This window comes from Chaetura pelagica, unplaced genomic scaffold, assembly GCF_000747805.2.
Source record: "Chaetura pelagica isolate M959 unplaced genomic scaffold, ChaPel_1.0 scaffold114, whole genome shotgun sequence".
In the NCBI taxonomy this organism is placed as follows: Eukaryota; Metazoa; Chordata; class Aves; order Apodiformes; family Apodidae; genus Chaetura; species Chaetura pelagica.
Window position 1 is genome coordinate 459,993 of NW_009952968.1, and position 19,418 is coordinate 479,410.

Here is a 19,418-nt window from a genome sequence, read left to right on the forward strand (position 1 = left end):
GCTGCAGGCTGTTCCTCTACCAGTGCCATGGCACAAAAAAAAAAAAAAGAGTTCAGCTTTACCTGAGAGTCCAAAAGTGATTATGGTGATGGAGATCTTCATAATTAGACAATAAAGTCCCTTTAGGCTGATGTGCTTAGCTCAGGGCTTCTACAACACAGTTGGTTTGTAAATCATCAGTTCAGAAGTAGAGTTAAAGCTCTGTATTTTCCCCTCACTGTTTCAGATCAGTAAGACAATGTCTGCCTTGCTCTCCTAAGTATCTAACTGGCATTGGAAATGCTTTCACACTGGCACAGCTTAAGTGGAGTTTCCATTGTGGGTTTACACCTCCTTTCTGTTGGAAACAAGTATAAACGTGGCTGGTAGTGCTTTCTGGTCTTTTTTTTTAAGGGTACTGCATTGAGATGGCTGGGAAGCCCTGGGCAGATTTTCCCTCTGCTGGCATATTCTATATTATTGTGGGTTGGGCCTTTTAATGCCGGATTTAAGATACCTTCTTTTTCCACCAAAAGTATGTGATAACCTTTGCTTTATTCACAGTAAGTGACTGGCAGTGACAACAGGCTCTGCTTTCATCAGAAGCTGCTGGGGTGGATTCCTGCACTGGCTGCTTCTCCAGCCTGTTCTGCTTGTAGATAAACCCAGGCTACTACATACTGAGGACTCTTTTTTTTTTTTTTTTTTTTTTCCCCTCCAGCCTCACTAATTTCTGCCACTATTGCCAAGTGGCTAAAAAAATGAAGTAGGTGTGGATTTTTTTGGTCATAAAGTAGATTTGCCTTTTTAAAGTGAGGGCACCAAAATGAACAGCATGTTCTGAGGACATTTTTGAGTTTGGGTGAATGTGCTGGTCAAGACTTTGCTCTGACTCTGACAGCTGATTGCTGGTAATGTTGTTCTGGGAAGGCTGCATGCAAGTGGACACTTGAAGGGAAAAAAAGTGAGGTCCTTTAGACATACTTTGACGCAACTGCAGGAGTGCCAGGAATTTATTAGCAGCTGATTAGCTGTAGTTTACATAGGGAGCACTGCCAAGTTTACATTGTTGTCTTTAATTGTAATGTAGCTGGCCCCCTTGCAGCTGAAGGATTGTTAGAGTTTGTAGCTTGGAGCTGACATCTTGGCAGCTGCAAAATATCATTCTGTGTTGTGCTGCATATTTTAGTTGTGGAGTGCTTCAGGCTGTGAAGTACTCTTGTCTAATTTCATACAGATGAGACACTGGGTTGGTATGTAGGTCCACCTCTGATACTGAATCATCGTGGAGGAACAGAATGTTTGGGGGCCCCTAAGTCATCTCTGGAGAGTTGCTAGAGGAGAGCAGGTATGTGTACAGTGCCTGTCTGCCCTTTGGGGTTATTTGATTAGAGCATTTCCAGACTGACTTCCTTTAGTGAAATGGAAGTTCTCAGTAAATATTTAGAAAACATCTGCATCATTATGTTTATGCATGGGAAGACAGAAAATGCAAGGTTACGTTTCTCCAAGCAGCCTTGACTTGAACCATGAAGTAGCTGTGTCCCACCTTTGTGGGTGGCATAAGTGCTCTCTGCTTTGCTGCCTGACTGAAGAGCAAGCTCTGAGCAGGTGCACAAGAAACTAACGTGCTCCTTTACTCTCTGCTGCTGGCTCTGCATTACACATCTGTGCAGGTCTAGTCTTCTTTGAAAGGTGTGAGAACATCTCAGGGCTGCATAGAATAGAACTAGTGAAGGAAGAGAAGGGATGTGCTGCAAACAGCAGCACATTGGTGTGGTTTTTTAATTTTTTTATTACCATTTCTGGTAATAAGAGGAAATATGAGTCTACTCTTCCCTTATTTATTTGTTTTAAACTGAAGCTTTAATGAGTTAAAAAGTTACTGAAGATTCAATTAAAAGGTGCCAGTATAATTTTTTCCTATGTTAGCTGTAGCCCTGTGCTTTTTTCCTTGCCTCCCTTTCACTTTTCATTTCTGTCCTTTGTGTTATCACCTCCATTGTGTGGTTTCTAGAAATCCGCCCTTTTTATCTAAACACTTATTTGTTTTTACCCTTAGAGATGTGGATTCTTTCCACAGCTCCTATCACTTTCCACTTGAGGACAATACTCGGCTCTGCCCTGTACCTCTTGATTTGGCAGTGTTCAATGCCTCTGCTGGCACCTTTTCCCCTTTCCACATTGCCTTTGGAGTATCTGTGTTGTTTGTAAAAATAAAACAAGCTTCTATGGCTTTCATAGGTTATTATTTATTTTTTTTTTCCCCAGCTCTTGCTTTTTTCTAAGATTTGGATTTTCCTGTCTGCTTCTGCAGGATACGTGCTGCATCCTGTGCCAATTGTGAAATAAGAGGGTGTAAGTGACACCTGTCTTGTCCCATGTATTTCTTCTTGCTTCCATCATTTTCTTTGAATTCAGCTTTCTCATCCTGCTATGTATCTTGCTGTTGTCTTTCACCTCTTCTGGTGAGATAGAATGGATCTTCATAGCTCTGGGTTTCCTTGCTGCAAGTTTGTCATTGATCCTTACACAAAAGTCTCTTAATTTGAATTGGTCCTCACTGAACTCTCTCCACCACTTTCTCTGCTGCTGAAACCAAGTGGTAGGTGAAAGACACATGACCTCAGGAAGTCCGTGTTTTTTGACACTCAAATGCATTTATCAAGTTTCTTACTTTCTCTTGTTTTTTTCCTAAATGTCTTGATCACTTATTCTTTGCATCTTTTACTCCTCTGCCCTCTGTCATTTCAATGTCCGTCTGTCCAAGTGTGACTTGTCACCATCTCCTGTGCCATGCAGTTGAAAGCACTGGGAATAGTCATTATGACTACTCTTCTTATGACTATTTCTTTTATGCCTTGAACTGAATCCTATGCCTAGGATCCCAGCGTACTTGTTACTGATTTGCTTCTCTAATCTCATCACCATTTTTCTCCTTTTTCTCTTTGCACTAATCTGTTCCAGGAGAGTCTGACCAAACTGAGCCATACTGATTCTCATCTTCCCACTTCTATTTCTCACTTTGTGGACAGCAGAAGAGGAAGCTCTTCTTTAATTCAACCATTTGCATCCTCTTGATATGCCTTTTTCCAGGTCTTGGCACCTCCCTTACTGTACTATCTGGCTCTTCTCTGGTATACATTAGTTTCTTCCAGGATTTAAGGGGCAAAAAAAAGAGAGAGAAAAAAACCAACAAACTGAACTGCTAGTGGCATCCTTGACCTCACTGGTCTCTCCAGCTACCTTCTTCTCTGCCTCTCCTCTCCCTCTTGCAGACTGTGCATCATTAAACTGCTCTCCTCTGGTTTATTCCTGGACCCTCTCCAGCCTGGCTCTTTTTTCTTCTGTTATACTGTAGCCAAAATATTAGCTCTGTTTCTAGCTGGAGCTTACAAGTCTGACCTCTCTTGACTTGAACTGACTGTTGGTATTGACTGCTGTTCTTGAAATTGTGTGCCTCTCTCCTCCAGCAGCTCTAGGAGGGAGGAATTGGTGTTCAGGAGGTGCACATTCCTCTGCTATCTGTATGCAGGTATAACTGCTGGCTCCAGGCATATTTCCATTTTTCTAAATGAAACTCTTGGCTTTTCTTTTAAGTGTTTAAGTATTTATTTCAGATCTATTTTTAACTTCACCTTTGAAAGCTTTGTGTTCAGGGATGCTATTCCTGTTATCTCTTGTCATCTCTGTGTCAGTTGTTACTGATGCTGTTATCATTCTGCCAGTCACTCGGTACATGTTGTAATCTGTGTCCTGGCTTTGGATCCTATGTGTTCAGGTGAAGAATCCATTCAAGCCTTTCAGAAATTGTCTGAACATCTATTTCTAAGGCCACACTTCATCTTTTTGTGTAAGCAGATCAACCAGTGGATTGCCAGGGCATTACAGGCCTTGTGGTGATGACTAGCCTCCTGTAGAAAGTGGGAAAGCAAGGAAAAGGTATTATCTCCATCTCTGGGGGATGCTCTGCACGTGAATCAGACTGTGCAACGTTCTGTGCTTCACCCTTCTTACCTACATGTGCAGCTAGGAGTGGGATGTCACCTGCTGCTTCAGCAGCATGGCTACCTGACCTTGCCTGAATCTTGTTAATTGGGAGTGCTGATGCAAAAGACTAAGTTTGATCCTATTATCACTCCTTCTGTATAGCTTCCTTTTTTGTGTTTCCTATTTCTTTGCCATATTCAGTGTGTGAGCAGTTTTTCCTTTTTGAAGCTCCCTTTGGCTCATCTCCACCCTGCCTGATACTCCTGTTTCTCCAGAGATTAGTTGAATGTGGATTAGTAGCAGTGTTCTTCCCACTCATTTCTAGTGGATTATTTTTTTTTCTTTTCTATACTTTCCCTCAAACTTTCTGCAGCTCTCTCCCAAACTTTGACATGCAGAAAAGCTAGGCAGTCCTTATGTTGTTGGTGGGCTGAGAGCTAAACAGAAATGTTCCTTACCGCTGACTTGGTGCATTTCATTGTCCAGTCCCTTCTTTCTGCAGCTTCTTCCTTAAGCTGAGGCAACAGGCTGTAGGAATTTGGGGACTGGTGTTAGCACCTTCTGCTAGCACCTGGCACAATGAGGATGCAGAACTGGAACTTCTGAACCTTCAGGAAATACTGATTGAAGGGCATTTCTATCTTGCTACAAAAAGAGGAATAAAGTGGCACTTCAGAAGGCTCCTGCATCACACATGTTCAAGTTGCATGGGAAATAAGCTTTAGATTCCCCCTGCAACTTACATAGAGGAATATGAAACTGCTGCTTTTTGGCACTTAATGCAAACAGGAAGTTTGAACAGGGGAGGAAAAAAACAGAAGAAAGATTTGAATCCTTCAGTCTCTGACCATGTACCTGTTGTCCAGGACTGCATCAGAAACCTGCAGTACCTCTGCTTAATGGAAACAAATGGGACTTAGGCTGTGTTTGATCACTGGCACATGTAGCTTTTTTTCTTGTGTGTTTATATCAAACTGGAAGAGTATTTGGCAAACTGCTATTTGTATGTTGCTATAGCAAACCTGTTCTCTCCGGGAAGAGAGCTGTAAGTGTATGTAGCAAAAATACTTTTCACTTAATTCGTGTAAACAAATCTGTAGAGGATGTTGTGTCTGTAGACTTGTTTATTCCCCTTTTTTCAATTTGTAAAGGCACATTCAGTCTTTGATATGTTTCTATTTTGGGAGGAGTACGTTCTGTTGAACTTTTTTCCCTCCAGAATGCCATGACTTTGGACTCAGTTCATTGCCTGTTTGGATTTGTATTGTGCTAAATTTTGTCTAAATACACTGAAATATTTAGACTGATAAAAAATAATTTTGTGAAACATAGCTCCTCTCCAGTATTCCTCACTTGTACTTGTTCCTGAACATTTTGTCTTCAGGAATTCCTTGAACATTTTTTTTTTTTTTTTTTGTCCTCCCAACCTGGAGGTTTGCAGTCCAGGTATTGCAGTCAGTGCAGCTTCTGTGTCCACAGCACTGAGCAATATTCACCATTGTTCAACTTTCTGGCTGTGTACTTCTCTCTGCCCTTGCTTATTGCTTATTTATCTTTGCATTTGCATTTTACATTTTTAGAGAGTCTCCATTCCTGCCTGTAGTCAGAGCTGAACTGCTGGGGAAGGTGGGTGGGAGTGGAAGGCAGAAGCACACTTTGTCTCAGCTGATTGATGGTGGTGTCTTTGGTTTGAAATATCTGTGTTATTTAATAGTGTGTTAGTTGAACCAGCTGAGTCATGCTGATGACTGTGCATGCATTTTGAAGTTGCTGCTACTAGATCAGTTCTGGCAAGATCTCTTGAGTGAGATGTTGCTATTAGAAGGCATTAAAACCATTTGAAGTTACTACAGGTGAAATTATAATATGGAAACACCTTGATATGTTTTAAGGAAGCTAAACTCTTCACATTGAGAGAGACCACATCAAGACTCCACGTTTGCCAGCGTGTCCTTGTGCCAGCATATTTGAAAGCACATAGGACTGTGGGGCACAGATTGCAGTGAGAGTTGGGTGTTTAGCCCAGATGCAATCTTTGGGTATTTGTCTACCTTCAGGGTTTATAATGATGAGTTCACTTTTACAAAAAAGGAGAGAGAGAAGAGAAACCAGAAGCAAACTAGATGTGACATGTCCATGTGATGCCTATTGGGAAGATGGGAACTCTTAATAGAATAGTCCATCCTTGCAACTTGATACAGGGTGAGGAAAAGCTTCTTACTTGCCTTCTGAGATAAATTATTTTACTTGAAAGGGGATTAAATTCAACAAGGATGAAATTCAACAAGGGAAAGTGTAGAGTTTTGCATTTGGGGAAGAACAACACCATGTACCAGTACAGGTTGGGGGCTGACCTGCTGGAGAGCAGTGTAGGAGAAAGGGACCTGGGGGTCCTGGTAGATAGGAGGTTGACCATGAGCCAGCAATGTGCCCTTGTGGCTAGGAAGGCCAATGGCATTCTGGAGTGCATTAGAAAGGGTGTGGTTAGTAGGTCAAGAGAGGTTCTCCTCCCCCTCTATTCTGCATTGGTGAGGCCGCATCTGGAGTATTGTGTCCAGTTCTGGGCCCCTCAGTTCCAGAAGGACAGGGAAGTGCTTGAAAGAGTCCAGCACAGAGCTACAAAGATGATGAAGGGAGTGGAACATCTCCCTTATGAGGAAAGGCTGAGGGTGCTGGGTCTCTTTAGCTTGGAAAAAAGGAGACTGAGGGGTGACCTCATCAATGTTTACAAATATGTAAGGGGTGAGTGTCAGGGAGGTGGAGTTAGGCTTTTCTCAGTGATGACCAGTGATAGGACAAGGGGTAATGGGTGTAAATTGGAGCATAGGAGGTTCAAGGTGAATATCCAAAAAAAATTTTTTACTGTGAGAGTGACAGAGCACTGGAACAGACTGCCCAGGGAGGTTGTGGAGTCTCCTTCTCTGGAGACATTCAAAACCCACCTGGATGAGTTCCTGTGTGATGTACTCTAGGTGACTCTGCTCTGGCAGGGGGGGTTGGACTAGATGATCTTTCGAGGCCCCTTCCAACCCCTAGGATTCTATGATTAAATCTACTTTTGTCAGAAGGTCTCTATTTATGTGGTAGGGTTTTCTGGTGATTGTGTTGTGGCTTTTTCAGGTGTCTGGGTTCATAGAATCGTAGGCACACACAGCAGTCCATAAAATATGTTGTCTTCTGGTGTCAGTGTCTTGAAGATTCTGGATAACGGTTGAAGTTCTGGACCCTGGAGTTCCATAATTATATGAAACTTTTGGCTGAGTGCATTTTCCTTTTATGGATCTAGTGTTCATGGTGTGAGGAGGAGCTTGAAAGAAGTTGTGAAAACTTGAAAGTTGAAGCCTGAAAGGTGGATTTGTCACTCTTCAAATTTATTTCAAAAAAGGCTGTATTTTTACAGGGCATGGGTTATGATTCATGAATACCTAGAACTGTCAGGTGTGAGGGTATTTTACTTCTAACAATCTTTCTCAATATGCCCTTTGCTGCTGCTCTGTATTTATCTGTGTGTTTAAACCTCCTTTTCCACTTCCAACCTTTCTGTTGGGTGCCTAACTGAAGACTGCGTTTAACAGAACAGCAGAGACATTGTCTCTGATAGATGAACAGGAGTTTTAGATATTTCTAATTCAAAAGGGAAGTGATTGAGAGAGAATGAGAAACCTGAAGCTGTAAAACTTGGTTTGCTCTTGTGTCATAATGCCATATTGAAAAGCGAATGTCTTAAACTGGGAACAAAAATGTGGGAAATGGTAAGTGCATGCCAGCAAGCTGAGTGTGTTAGTGGCAGCTCACTTATCTGACAGATAAGAGCTTTTTTAATTTTGCCTTTAGATTGTTGATGTCAAATGAGATACTTTATAAAGCTGTAATGAATGGAGCTTTATGGCACCTCATTTTCTTTCCCATTTTTAAAAATCTTTCCAGGGGCCAGCCACCTGTGTAGCCTTTTCAAGAACTGGAGACTTATTTGCCTCTGGAGGTTCTGATGAACAGGTATGTGACTGGTTTAGTTTGACTGTTGTGTGACTTCTTGTTACTGTTTTCTAGGCATCTTAGTGCTTTCAAAGACAAAACAAATACTAAAAATAGTGAGATATATTAAACTTTCCTTAGTGAGGAAGCACTTCAGCTGAATTATCTAGGAATGGGTATGTACAACAGAGGATGTATTACCCTAAGTACAGTCCTTGTTATGCGTCTTGCTGAGGCATCTGCTTGTGGGAAGTGGGTTAGGCGGGTGTCCAATGGCTGAGTTGAGAGACCTTAAATATCATGGGCTATGCTGATGGATCCTCATCTGCCGTTGACTAGTTCTGAGCCACAAGTATAAGGACAAGGCAGGCAGGAATGCTTTCCTTGAATACACTTCCACACCCCACTGGTCTACAATGTTCTGTATTTCCTGTTCCTCCATGCTCTCCTGCTCCCACTGATCTGTCGTATCAGCCTTATTTGAGCCACTGCAGCTTAGCCACCTCTGCTGACTGAGAGCAGATGGTTTTGAGTCTGATTGTACACAAATACAGACTGCAGATCTCTCTATTAATGGGAGTCTGGTGCAAAGCTGTGCTAATGCTGCAGTTGCACAGCTTTTTGGGTCAGGGTTGGACTTTTCCTCTGCTGACCTTGATTTGTACACTAGGATTAAGAGCCTGGGTGTCTCATAGTGCTGATAAAGGGTTTGTGTGGATGACGCAGTTAGGGCAGGAGGGAAGAACTCTATCTTCAAGTTCTGAGTTGTAATCCATAACTAGCATAGTTAAAGTATCTCTGCTGAAGATATGGATGGACTTCAACCTGAAGTAGTGCTTTGAATAAGTGTCCATTTTCTGTCATCAGTCTTCACTGAGCTGTTTTGTATCACTCTTAATCCCCAGGTTAGATTCAGTGGCAGTGCCCCTCTTTGTTGTGATAGCACCTTTGCTGGCTGTGAACAAACAATCCATACAATAAAAGAGCATCGCTTTTTTGCTGTTACTCAGTGGAACTGTCTTGTTGGTTAACTATGTAACTACACAAGAAAAATGCTTTTATTTAACACAAAGCAGGGATGAAAACTTGTGAGTGAAGAATAAACCCTGCTGTTTCTGATGACCAAGAAGAGCTGCATGGTTTCATAGGTGTCTTTCCGACTTCTGAAATAGCTCATTTATTGCTCTTGAACTTTTTTAGACTTTTAGAGCCTAAGGGTATTTCTCCATACATTTGTTCTTGATATGTTGAAGTAGTTTGTGTTAGAGGCCTCTTTTCTGAAGTAAATACTGCATTATGGAGAGAAGATACCTGTAAGTTTAGTGTTTAGCTGACAAACTATCTCAAGATCTCCAGTGTTAGTCTCAAAATACTAGTTCTCCTTTTCCTGTGAAGGAATCTTGTTATAAATCAGTGACTAGTTGTTTGGGGTGTGGCTGATTAAGTGCCATAGTGCTAAGCATGGTATGTTAATATATTTGTGGTTTTAATGGTGTATTCTACATGTTACTTTGAAGTTCTCTAGGCAGCTCTAGTTTCATGATGTTTCTGACCCAAATAATGTTGGAAGTGGTCACTTACCCATTGAGCACTCAGTTATGTCTACATTCATTAGTGTGTTTACAAATAACATCCTTATTGCAATCAATGGCAAAAGCTTTCTTAGGTAAGCTCTGGTGTGCATCTGCTGACTCTTCTCTGATGTGTTGACAAAATTGACCTTCAAGCAAACATAGACAGAAAATTTTAACTGAGATAACTTTGTTTCTGCAGGTTATGGTGTGGAAGACTAACTTTGATGCGACAGATTATGGTGATGTACTTAAAACACAGAAGTCTGGCACTAGCATGGATGGAACCCACCACACTCTGGTAGGTCAACATGGCAGAAATCACAGAGTTCCTTTTCAGTACACTGCATCTTGGAAGCATGTGTCTCTTTCAAGCAGTTGCACTATAGCCATCTTTCCTTAGTATTTGTTTGAGCTGCAAGATGCCTGTTTTTAAGCAATCTTTTATTGTTTGATTTGTTTATCTGTACTTACTTGACAGGAAAAACATATATTATGGTTTTAAAAGAGAAATAAATTTAGTGCTTGTATACTTGCATTTTTTTATTAACAGCCTTTGTTTAAGAATGTGTGTTAGGCTTGGATGATTTCCACAAGGAAAAGTACAGACCTGAGTAACAGCTGAAGTCAGTTTTGATAGCTGATGTGAATCTTTCAGGCTGGTGTCAGTCCTGAAAATAGATACTGTTCACAGCACCTTTTCACTGACAGTTAGCAAAGACAAATCTCTGTGCACAGACTTCACGCATGAGAAATAGGTGACATATTATACTGGAGCTTCTTTCCTAAATGCTTGGGTTTGTTTCTGTTGCCTGGACCACATTTTAAGAGACATGAGAGTTCTGTGTCTGAAGGATAAATCAGCCAGCTGAGTAATTCAGTATGATGCACTGATCTAAGTGTAGCACTGATGTTGGTTGTTGCCTATTATTTAAGTAACTCTTTAAAATTACTGTCCGTATGAGTTAAAACTGTTGCACATGGTGATGCTTCACTTAAACTTCTGTATTTTGTCTTGTCAAGCTTTGGATATTTTTTATACATTTGAGTACATCTACAGGATTCTTAAATGTGTTATGGCTGTGGCTGGTTTTGGTACATGTTGTTCAACATGAGCTGTAAGCTAAAAAGGTGGTTTGTGAACCAGGGGATTTATGCACATGTGGCATTGCCTCAGTGGAACGGTAAACTTCTAGCCAGCATCTGCTGCTCAGTGTCTTTCATCTTAATGAACTAAGATCTTCTTTATTGGGGTACTAAAATTATGTTCTCTCTTAAACAGAGTAGTGTTTTTATGTAATGTGACTTCAGTCCATCACTGGAGGTGTTGGAATAGCTGTGATGTTTTGTGATGGACAGGATATGGGGCTGCAGTTCTAAACCTGATACAATGTGCAGTGCTCTGTAAAGAAAGCAAAAAGAGCCTAAGAACATTAGTAGTGCTACATGAGTGGGAGAGGATGGCAGGAGGCAATCACGGGAGGAGGAGGGGAAAGTGTTTATTGATCCTCTGCTTGGTTTTGGATAAAACTGACTTCTTTTTCCTCCTCTCCTGTGTTCTAACTCTGAAATTATGCAGGCAATAGAACTGTCAGTCCAATGACCTCTTTGTTTATTAGCCTATTGAACTGGTTCCTGTGTTATGTGCAACTTACAGAAGATCAAACTGAATGACAGTCAGTAGGATTCTTCCCTTCTATTTACTTCTTGGATAAATGTGATGTTGTCTTTTGGTCTGCATAGTACAAGTGATGCTGCCACTAGATCTGCTGGATTAGCTATGAGCATTAATAGACTTGTAAATTTAACCTTAGTGCCTTCGATAATAAAATGATCCCTAGTTACAAAGCAGGGGTGAAGGTGCTTGCAGTGGAGATCTTGGGCGCTCGCTGGCACAACTGGGACCAGTGTTTTGGTCAGTTAAGTTTGTTGTTGTAGTTCAACAATGGGGTCTCTTTTATGCAGTGAAGAACACTTTTACCTGGCAAGTGTAGTGCAGCTCTGTCCTGCTACAAAGGAGCAGAGTTTCAATGTTTGTCTGGTGCTGCCAAGGCCAATACAGTTTAAATCTGGGGGTAGGTGTGTCAGCTGCATCATGACTGCTTGTTAGAACAACAATCTTGTAGGCTGCTGGAGCTGACACCTGGTCCCTAAGAGCTCATTACACCTCATGAGAATGGAAATGCAAAATCTGACTAGTACTCAGTATCCTTGTGTGTTAAGTTAATAGGAATGCAACTCTTTCATGTTAAGGCAGTTATAATGGCCTTAACTTAGAAGGGAAAGAAAAAGCAATGTATTGGAGACCCTGTATTGAATATCACAGGCAAAGTTTAAATTCAGAGTTGATATTAAATATTTTTTTGGTGTTAAAAAGAATCTGGTATCTTTGAAAATGGCTTGGTTTGCAATTTTAAGGAATAGCTATAACCTAAGCATGGAAATTTTGGCTCCATAATAGCTTATTTATTCATGGCAGTCTACTTGTTTCTTTCAAGTGAATTTAATTACTTTTATCTTTTAAAATGTACTGTGCTGGGCTCTTACAAAACACTGTCACTGCTGCAACTTACTGCAAGGCTTAAATTTCACTATATATTGAGTTCCTTCTTGTTTTGAGCAAAATGTTTACTTTTAAATAATGAAGTACTTATTTTGGTGGATTTTATGTATTGAGTTATTTTACCTGTCAAGATCAGACTTGAAACTGCCACCTGTGGCTCTTGACTTCATGCTGAGGTCACCTTTTCTTTCAATGAAAAGTGAAGCTTCTTCATCCTTTTCTCCTGTGTGCCAGGATTCTGCTTCTTGGATAATACTGAGATTTTTGAGGACTTTTTGGGATGTAGCTACATTTAAAACAGGTATATAGATTGTTACTTGTTTTTTTGGTTACCCCTAAACCACACAAATCCTGTTCTTGAGATTTTTCAAATCTGTTTTCAGCCTTAAGTCAGAATATTTTTCCAAGGAGAGCTCTTGTGTAGCTGTATAATTTTTTTCTGAAGTGTTGTGAAAGCACAAATCCTACTCAAAACAGGCTGTATAAAAGCACTCGGTTTAGTATCCCCTTTCTCATGGGGAGAGTCAGGCTAATGTGCAAGTGTTAAGGAAGAATAACTGAACACAGACATCAAACCTAGTTTGTCATCAAGATGAATAGGAAGAATAAAGAATCCTAAATAAGCTATGGGATAAAAGAGGGATGAAACACTGTCAGGGTTGGTGAGCTTGAATACAAACTTGCTCAAACAATTTTCACTTCCATAGACAAAGAGAGACTGGAGTCATTAGAAGATGCTGGTTTCTCAGGCCTTTGGTTGAGGTTCATTATGAATTAGGGTATTGGACTTGTTTGAAACAATAGGCATGAACTTCAAAGTTGCTCTACCCACCTGGTTGTGTTTTCTGTAAATATATGAGGCCTGGGAGATGCAGCTTGTTTTGAAAGGAAAGCTGCTCCGTGCAAGGACTAATGTGAATGAAAGAGAAGCTCATGATAAGCAGGAATTGCAGCCATTGACTATGGTGTAAAATACAGACCTGAAATTGTGGTAAAGAGAACACTAAAGCTGTCAGAAGTGAATTATAAATATCTGGTAGTGTAGATGTGAAACTCTAAATGTTAGATCGGAATAACAGTAGCTCTGACATAAATGCTTACTCTGAAGTTATAAGCTAACAATTGCTGCAATTAAGTGTTGCATGATTGCCTTGAAAATCAAAGTTAAGGGCAAGTACTCATGATGAGGGCTGTGAGAGGCTGATGGGAAGAAAAGAAGTCATATGATTCTGTGTCTTGATCCTATAGGCATCTGAGTTTGTTTTGATTTAAAATCTAAAGGGTCAGAGTAAATTCATACTTTAAGCTGCAATATTGAGTAATGAGGACCTAGATGAAAGTCAGGATAAAAGGTATAGATTTTGCATGTGATTGCATAAATATGGGCTCTCACACATCTGGTCAGTAACTGCTCACATAAGGGTCTGTCTATGTGAAGATTTGTGTAGGATCAGTTCAAAATGACATGTTCAGGGGTGTGATATATTGTGAAAACATTCATCATAAAATTTGTTATTTCCAGGAAGGGCAGATAATGTTTTATTTTGGAGGTTTGGTGGCGTTTTTTTTCCAAGTACAAGGAAAGCTTCGTGTCCGCGGTTACAGCTGACGTGAGTGTACAAGAACACTTGTTTCTTTATGTGACAGATTTGCTGCTGTTGTTGACTAATTCCAAGACAGCCATGTATGGTCAAGTGTTATAAGCAAACACTGAGCAGATGATGTCACATGGACAGTTACAAAGTCCTTGAGTGTTTAGATAAACTTGTACATTGAAAATTATGAATAAAACCATTGTAGTATAAGCTGGTAAACAGTTTTTCATGCAGTATTATGGAAATGGGAACTATTAATTGATAGAAAGATTCTTTACTGAAGTTTAAACAAAAACCTTGTTTAGTCATGTTGTAACTCTGCAAAATACTGCTTGCAAATGAGGATGCTGATGAGGAAACTTTAGTCTAACCCTCTAGACAGCTTTCTAAAGAAAAATACTTCAAAACACATTTGTGTTGTAGTACCTCAGAGCAAAGTTATCTTGAACAGGGGGAGTGGGAGCTTCAAGTGTCCAAAGGGCAGTGAAATGCACACTCTGTAAGGGTTGCATGTGGCCTGTTTGTCTCAAACTAAGGGTGTCCTGGTGAGAGAGGCAATGGGTCGAACAGAACTTAAGCTTACAGGTGATGGGGAAGTATTTCTCTTGACAATTCAGTTGTGAATTCTATAACCATGTAACTTAAATACATGCAGCTCATCTTTCAGGTGCTGGTAGGATTCCTAATGCCGTAGTTTGACTCAGGATTGGCAATTAAACCAGTCACAATGATGCTCTTTATCCCTTCCCACTGAGGTAGGGAAAGAAGAGAGATAATTAGGAGAGAGACTTTTCAGATTGAAAACTAAACTAGACTGCTTTAATTAAATACTAATGATAAAAGAAAATACGTACAATTATATGCCAATATGTTCAGAAATGTGCAAAACTGTTTTTGCCTCCCCCCAACCCCACAACTCCCCTAGCATCTTCTCAGCTGGGAGCAGTTCTGAAATGTCCTGGAGCTGCCAGAGAGAGCAGCAGAGCAGACAGGGGCTGAATGGAGAGTTGTGAGGGCTAGGAATGCACAGGCCTAGGGATCAAAGGTGACGGATAGATGGAGTCCTTCCTGGACACTGACCATGGACAGAAGAAGAAGGGATGGTTGCAGATATGATACTTCTGCTCCTTTAGTATCTGAAACTGAAGGAGAGCAAAGTGTCCATAGTCTCTCAGCAGTATCATAAATATTCCAGCATTATCTGTCCACTAGCTGGAAAACTTGCTGTGCTACATGAGAGCTCACTGAAGAAAAATACAAAATCAGTTAAAAGAAATTGGCTTCATCCTGGCTTAAACCAGGACACCCAAGAGACCTGCTTATGTGAGTGGCTGTGCAGACAGACTCAAAAGCAGTTAATCCCTTGATAGGGCAATTTGGGAGACATGGGCAGAAGTACAGAATTGCCTTCTGTCACTCTCTTGCCAAGAAGTCTTTGTGCTCTTTTGAAATTCAAGAGCACAAATGTTTTTAATATCTTCAGCTCCTTTGAAGTTAAGTGGTACTAAATTGTGGAGCTACAAAATTTGAAAGCTAATGTCATGGCAGACTTCACAAAGTGATGCATAGAAAGAGCAGCAGAAGACTTCTGAACCAGTAAGTAGCTTGTGTGTCTTTCAGTTCAGAAATTGTATCTTTCAATTAAGACAGGCATTTAGGCCTCTTCCTACACTGCTGGGTTTAAAATTTTCTCCAGGCATTAGACTGTGCTTATTTCCTCAATGGCAATTCTTCCAAAATAGTTTTGTTGTGTAGGATTGAGGACTAATTCCAAAAAACGTGATCTGATCATAAAGTTGTCTGAGGCCTGTAACTGAATGTCCAAAGCTGACTCCACCTCTCCTGTGCTGGTTCTGTTCTGTGTTTGACCTCGGGTGCCTCCTGTGCTCAGCCCCTGGTCTCGGTGCTGACTGCAGCAGTTCATTCTGTCAGCCACTCATTCCTTGTGTAAATACATTCCTCCTGAGTTACTCATAGGCCAGATGTGCCTTTTCTTGTTTTGACCTTTTGGCTTCCAAATTGGTAACTATCTCTAATTTTGGCATCCGTTAATACTTATGAATGCTTTTGTGGGGTTTTTTCTTTTTTTTTTTTCTTGCTGTCAAATCCCCTCCTGGGAAGCAGTTCATTGCACAGAGCTGCTGCTCTTTGCAATTGGATGTGAGTGTGTGTTGCCATTTGCACCTCCTCCACCCCTTTCTATTCATTTATTTTTAAGAGTTGTAAGGGAGGAATTCTGTATTCAACAGGAGACCCAGCCTTCAGCCTGCAGGAGAAATGTGGTCTGCAAATTGATTATTTTTTTCTGATCTGCTTGTCACCTTGTTTTTCTGAGAATGCTTTCACACTCCCGGAGGTTTTAGTCTGATCATGATTGTGTTCCTCTTGGAATAAGAAGGTGCATTATTTACTATGAGTGATTACAGGATGCTCAGGAGCTCTTTCCACATCCCTCACAAGGAGTGCAGACACAAATGGTTACTCACAGCTACCTAACCTTCATGTTCTTTTCAATGAAGGAAGCTTGATCATGCAAGCCTGTTACAACATGTGGCCTTGTGGTTTTTTGCAAGGAGTCAAAGGTTCAACAGGAGCAGAGGAAGAGGCTTCTTTCCTCTCCCTCTGTTGGTGTGGACAAAGCTGGGTCTTTGCCTTAGCCTGTGTCTGAAGAGGCTGTGCTTGTAAATCTTGTGAGAGCCAGAAAGATGTCATTTTTTTTCATTGCTCACATCTTCTTTTAGCAATATCCGTTAGTACTGTCTGTGGAAGCAGTGTGCTCCCATGCTGTCTTCTACTCATTGCTGGAAAGCAGAGATTTAGAGTGGGATGCAATAACCGCCAGGAGGTACCTGACACTTACTGACTAAGGGAGCTATCATGGTGCACAAGCCTGGCTGGTCGAGAACATTTGCTTGAACTCTTCCTGCCTGGTTCAGCATCCTCAGATTCTGGGAAAATAGTAATTATTCCCATTGTGGTAGTTATGGTTAGTAGGAACTATGGCTAATGTGAGCCAGAAAGAACACACTGCCTGTTGGTTTTATAAACACACATTCTTGTTAATGAAAGATAAAACTTAATCTTACATTGTGTGTTCGCAGGACTCTCTAAACTCTTTCACCCTGGTACAGATAAACTGGTTCCAGCCCAGATCATAAGGCAGGATGGCATCAGTTTGCATCATCTCTTTTGCAGGCAGCCCCTGAGGGAGGAACCCCTCAGTTTCATTGCTGGAAAGACTGGGTCCAGCTGAGTTCTAGGATCCAGCTCTAATTCATGGGGGCATAAAGACTAGCAACAGTACTAGCTTTCTTCATATCAGGAAGCCTGAGTTTATCTGAGCAGAACTGGGTAGCTGTATCAGTTACTGTGTTCTTTGTGGAACCTCACTGCAGATCTTGCTGATTTTCAGCATCTTAATTTGACTGTGAGGCTGCATCAGAGCAAAAGAAATTATTTTCTCTCACTCCACTAAATGAGCATCTATCTCACAAACAGCTACCAGCAGAACTTCTTTCTGGAGGATATTCCTGAAAGCACTCAATTTCAGCTTTTTTTGTTGTTGCTGTTTGAAATTGAATTCTTTACAAGCTAATGGGGCATTTGCTCCTTCCCCTGAAACATTTTGGGTTTGCTTTTCTCTTGATCTGGCCAATATAAAGAGTGTGCATAACGAACAAAACTTATGTCTTCTCTGATTTTTGTGCATTAACATTTTTTAAACATTGGTGCAGACTGATTATCAGAGTTTCCACATCTTGTCTTGACATTGGACTTGGGAGAAGGCAGGGAATAAGCACTCTCAGACTGCATTTCCAAGCAGCTCCGAACAACTGCAACAACCTACAACAGTTTTTCCTATTAGTGGGTGGGAGCAGCCGTGCTGCTACAGTTGGTTTCCCTTGTGTTCTGGTTTGACAAGATTTTTTTGCAGAAATAAGATGATCAGCTTTTAATTTGTCATCTTACAGCAAATAGATTTGTTCTTTAAAGCTCTGGAACAATAAGGCAAGTCCTGACAGGTCATTATTGGTCAGGATAAAAATTGCCTTTTAAGTTCAGCATCTCAGGCCAATTAATGTAAATTCACCCACTTAGGTTGCTGCTCTGTGTGGCTTGTTTAATGCTTGAGTCATAATTCAAAGAGAAGAGACAGAGGCAAGATGTGTTTGTGTTTTTTTTTTCTAAGCTGCTATTCTGTGTCAGCCTTGAGATGGATGAAGATGGCTTAAGCTTTAACATTTTGAAGATCTCAAACTTCACTGCTAAAATCCAAATAACAAATGACCATATTGTAATGTCTGCATATGTTTACATTTATATACACACACAACATGCATTTTTTTCCATAAGTTACATCCATAGGCAGGCACATGATATGTTACATAGCATATACTTATTTCATTAGGAAGAGGGAAATTATTCTGATAAAGAAAATGAGCTGGAAGCTGTTGTTCACACTTCAGGAGGTCACCCAGTGTGTTTTGCTTCTTACTTGGAAGCTGTTGCTCTTAGTATTAAAGAACCTGTAGCTGGTTACTATAAAAGTGATACTTAGAAATGACAGAGGTAAGTTAAGTGGACCAGCAGGCTGTACCAGAAGAGCAGGGACACTGAAACACAGGAGAGAAACAGCTTTTGCCTTCTAGCAGGCAGGAACACGGTGAGGACCTGCTCTTGGTTGGAGATTGCCAAACAGCATCACTTGCAGAGATGGGATGCAGTATTTCTGTAAGCAAATGCAAATCTGAGTCCAAGTGCAGTATTCTCTGTGTGGGTAGGCTGAGTCCGTGCATGTTTGAGTACTGTAGCTGTCTGTTAGTTGTTCCCCCTGTTTCTTTCCTTCCTGTCAGCTTGGTCAGCAGAGCTGGATGGTATGATGTTGCTTCACTTAAATTACACAGCCCTTATTCCATCTGCCTCTGCCAGTGTTTACTTACATATTGGCACAAGAGTGCCTTGGGATTTAAAGGGGTTTGAGATGTATCTATTAACTCTGTTTCTTCTTGAGGTTATTACAGGCCTGATATTTATTGGCTGTGGCCATTACTGGAGAGGTGCCAAGTTCTGATGTTTTAACTTGACAATAGGGAGAAGGGTTCTGTCTAAATAATTCCTGGCCTCTTGCTTAGCTAACCCACCCTACCTTTTGGTGTGAAGCAAAAACACAAAACAAAAATGAAAGGGAGATAACATTCTTTTCACCTTTCTTTTTCTACCTCCCGAATCCCCTTCTGTTATCACACTTTGAGTTATGAAATAAGAGGTGAGCAGGGATTCAGTTTTGTAAATTGCTTCACAAAACGAGTTTGATTTGTATTCTAATTCCAGTTGTTACCCTGTTCTGGTCTGGACAGTAGATGTGGAGTAATGCAAGTGTTGAAGAACGTGGTTGCTCCAGAGATTTCAGTGCTGCATTGAAGAGGGGATGCTTTTCCAGACTAGAGAAATGTGCTTGTGCTTGGAGAGCTGTGTTCAGTCACGGGTATTTTTTTCATAGTAGGGAGAAATAAGGTTACCTCTTAGTTTTTAATGAGTTCTTCAGTCTTGCACCATATTCCATCTGACCTTCCTCTGAAGTTTACCTTGAAGCTAATATGTTTCCACTGGATGTCACTGTTGCTCTCTGAGAACACATTTAAAATACCACTTCACCTGTGGTGAAAATGACTCCTTGAAATAGAAGACTTTTAATTATATTTCTTGCTCATTTGGATTAGTAGAATTGGGGTCCAGATAAGCAGT

The 19,418-nt window shown here is 40.8% G+C and overlaps 1 protein-coding gene across 1 annotated transcript in view; it reads left to right on the plus strand.

Annotated features, from left to right (window-relative positions):
- The window catches only part of POC1A (POC1 centriolar protein A), a 57,350-nt gene that overhangs the window by 20,615 nt on the left and 17,317 nt on the right, over positions 1-19,418 (plus strand). Inside the window, exons 9-10 of the mRNA XM_009995838.1 lie at positions 7,897-7,965; positions 9,718-9,816. Coding sequence (XP_009994140.1) covers positions 7,897-7,965; positions 9,718-9,816 — 168 coding nt within the window. The remainder of the gene's footprint in view (positions 1-7,896; positions 7,966-9,717; positions 9,817-19,418) is intronic.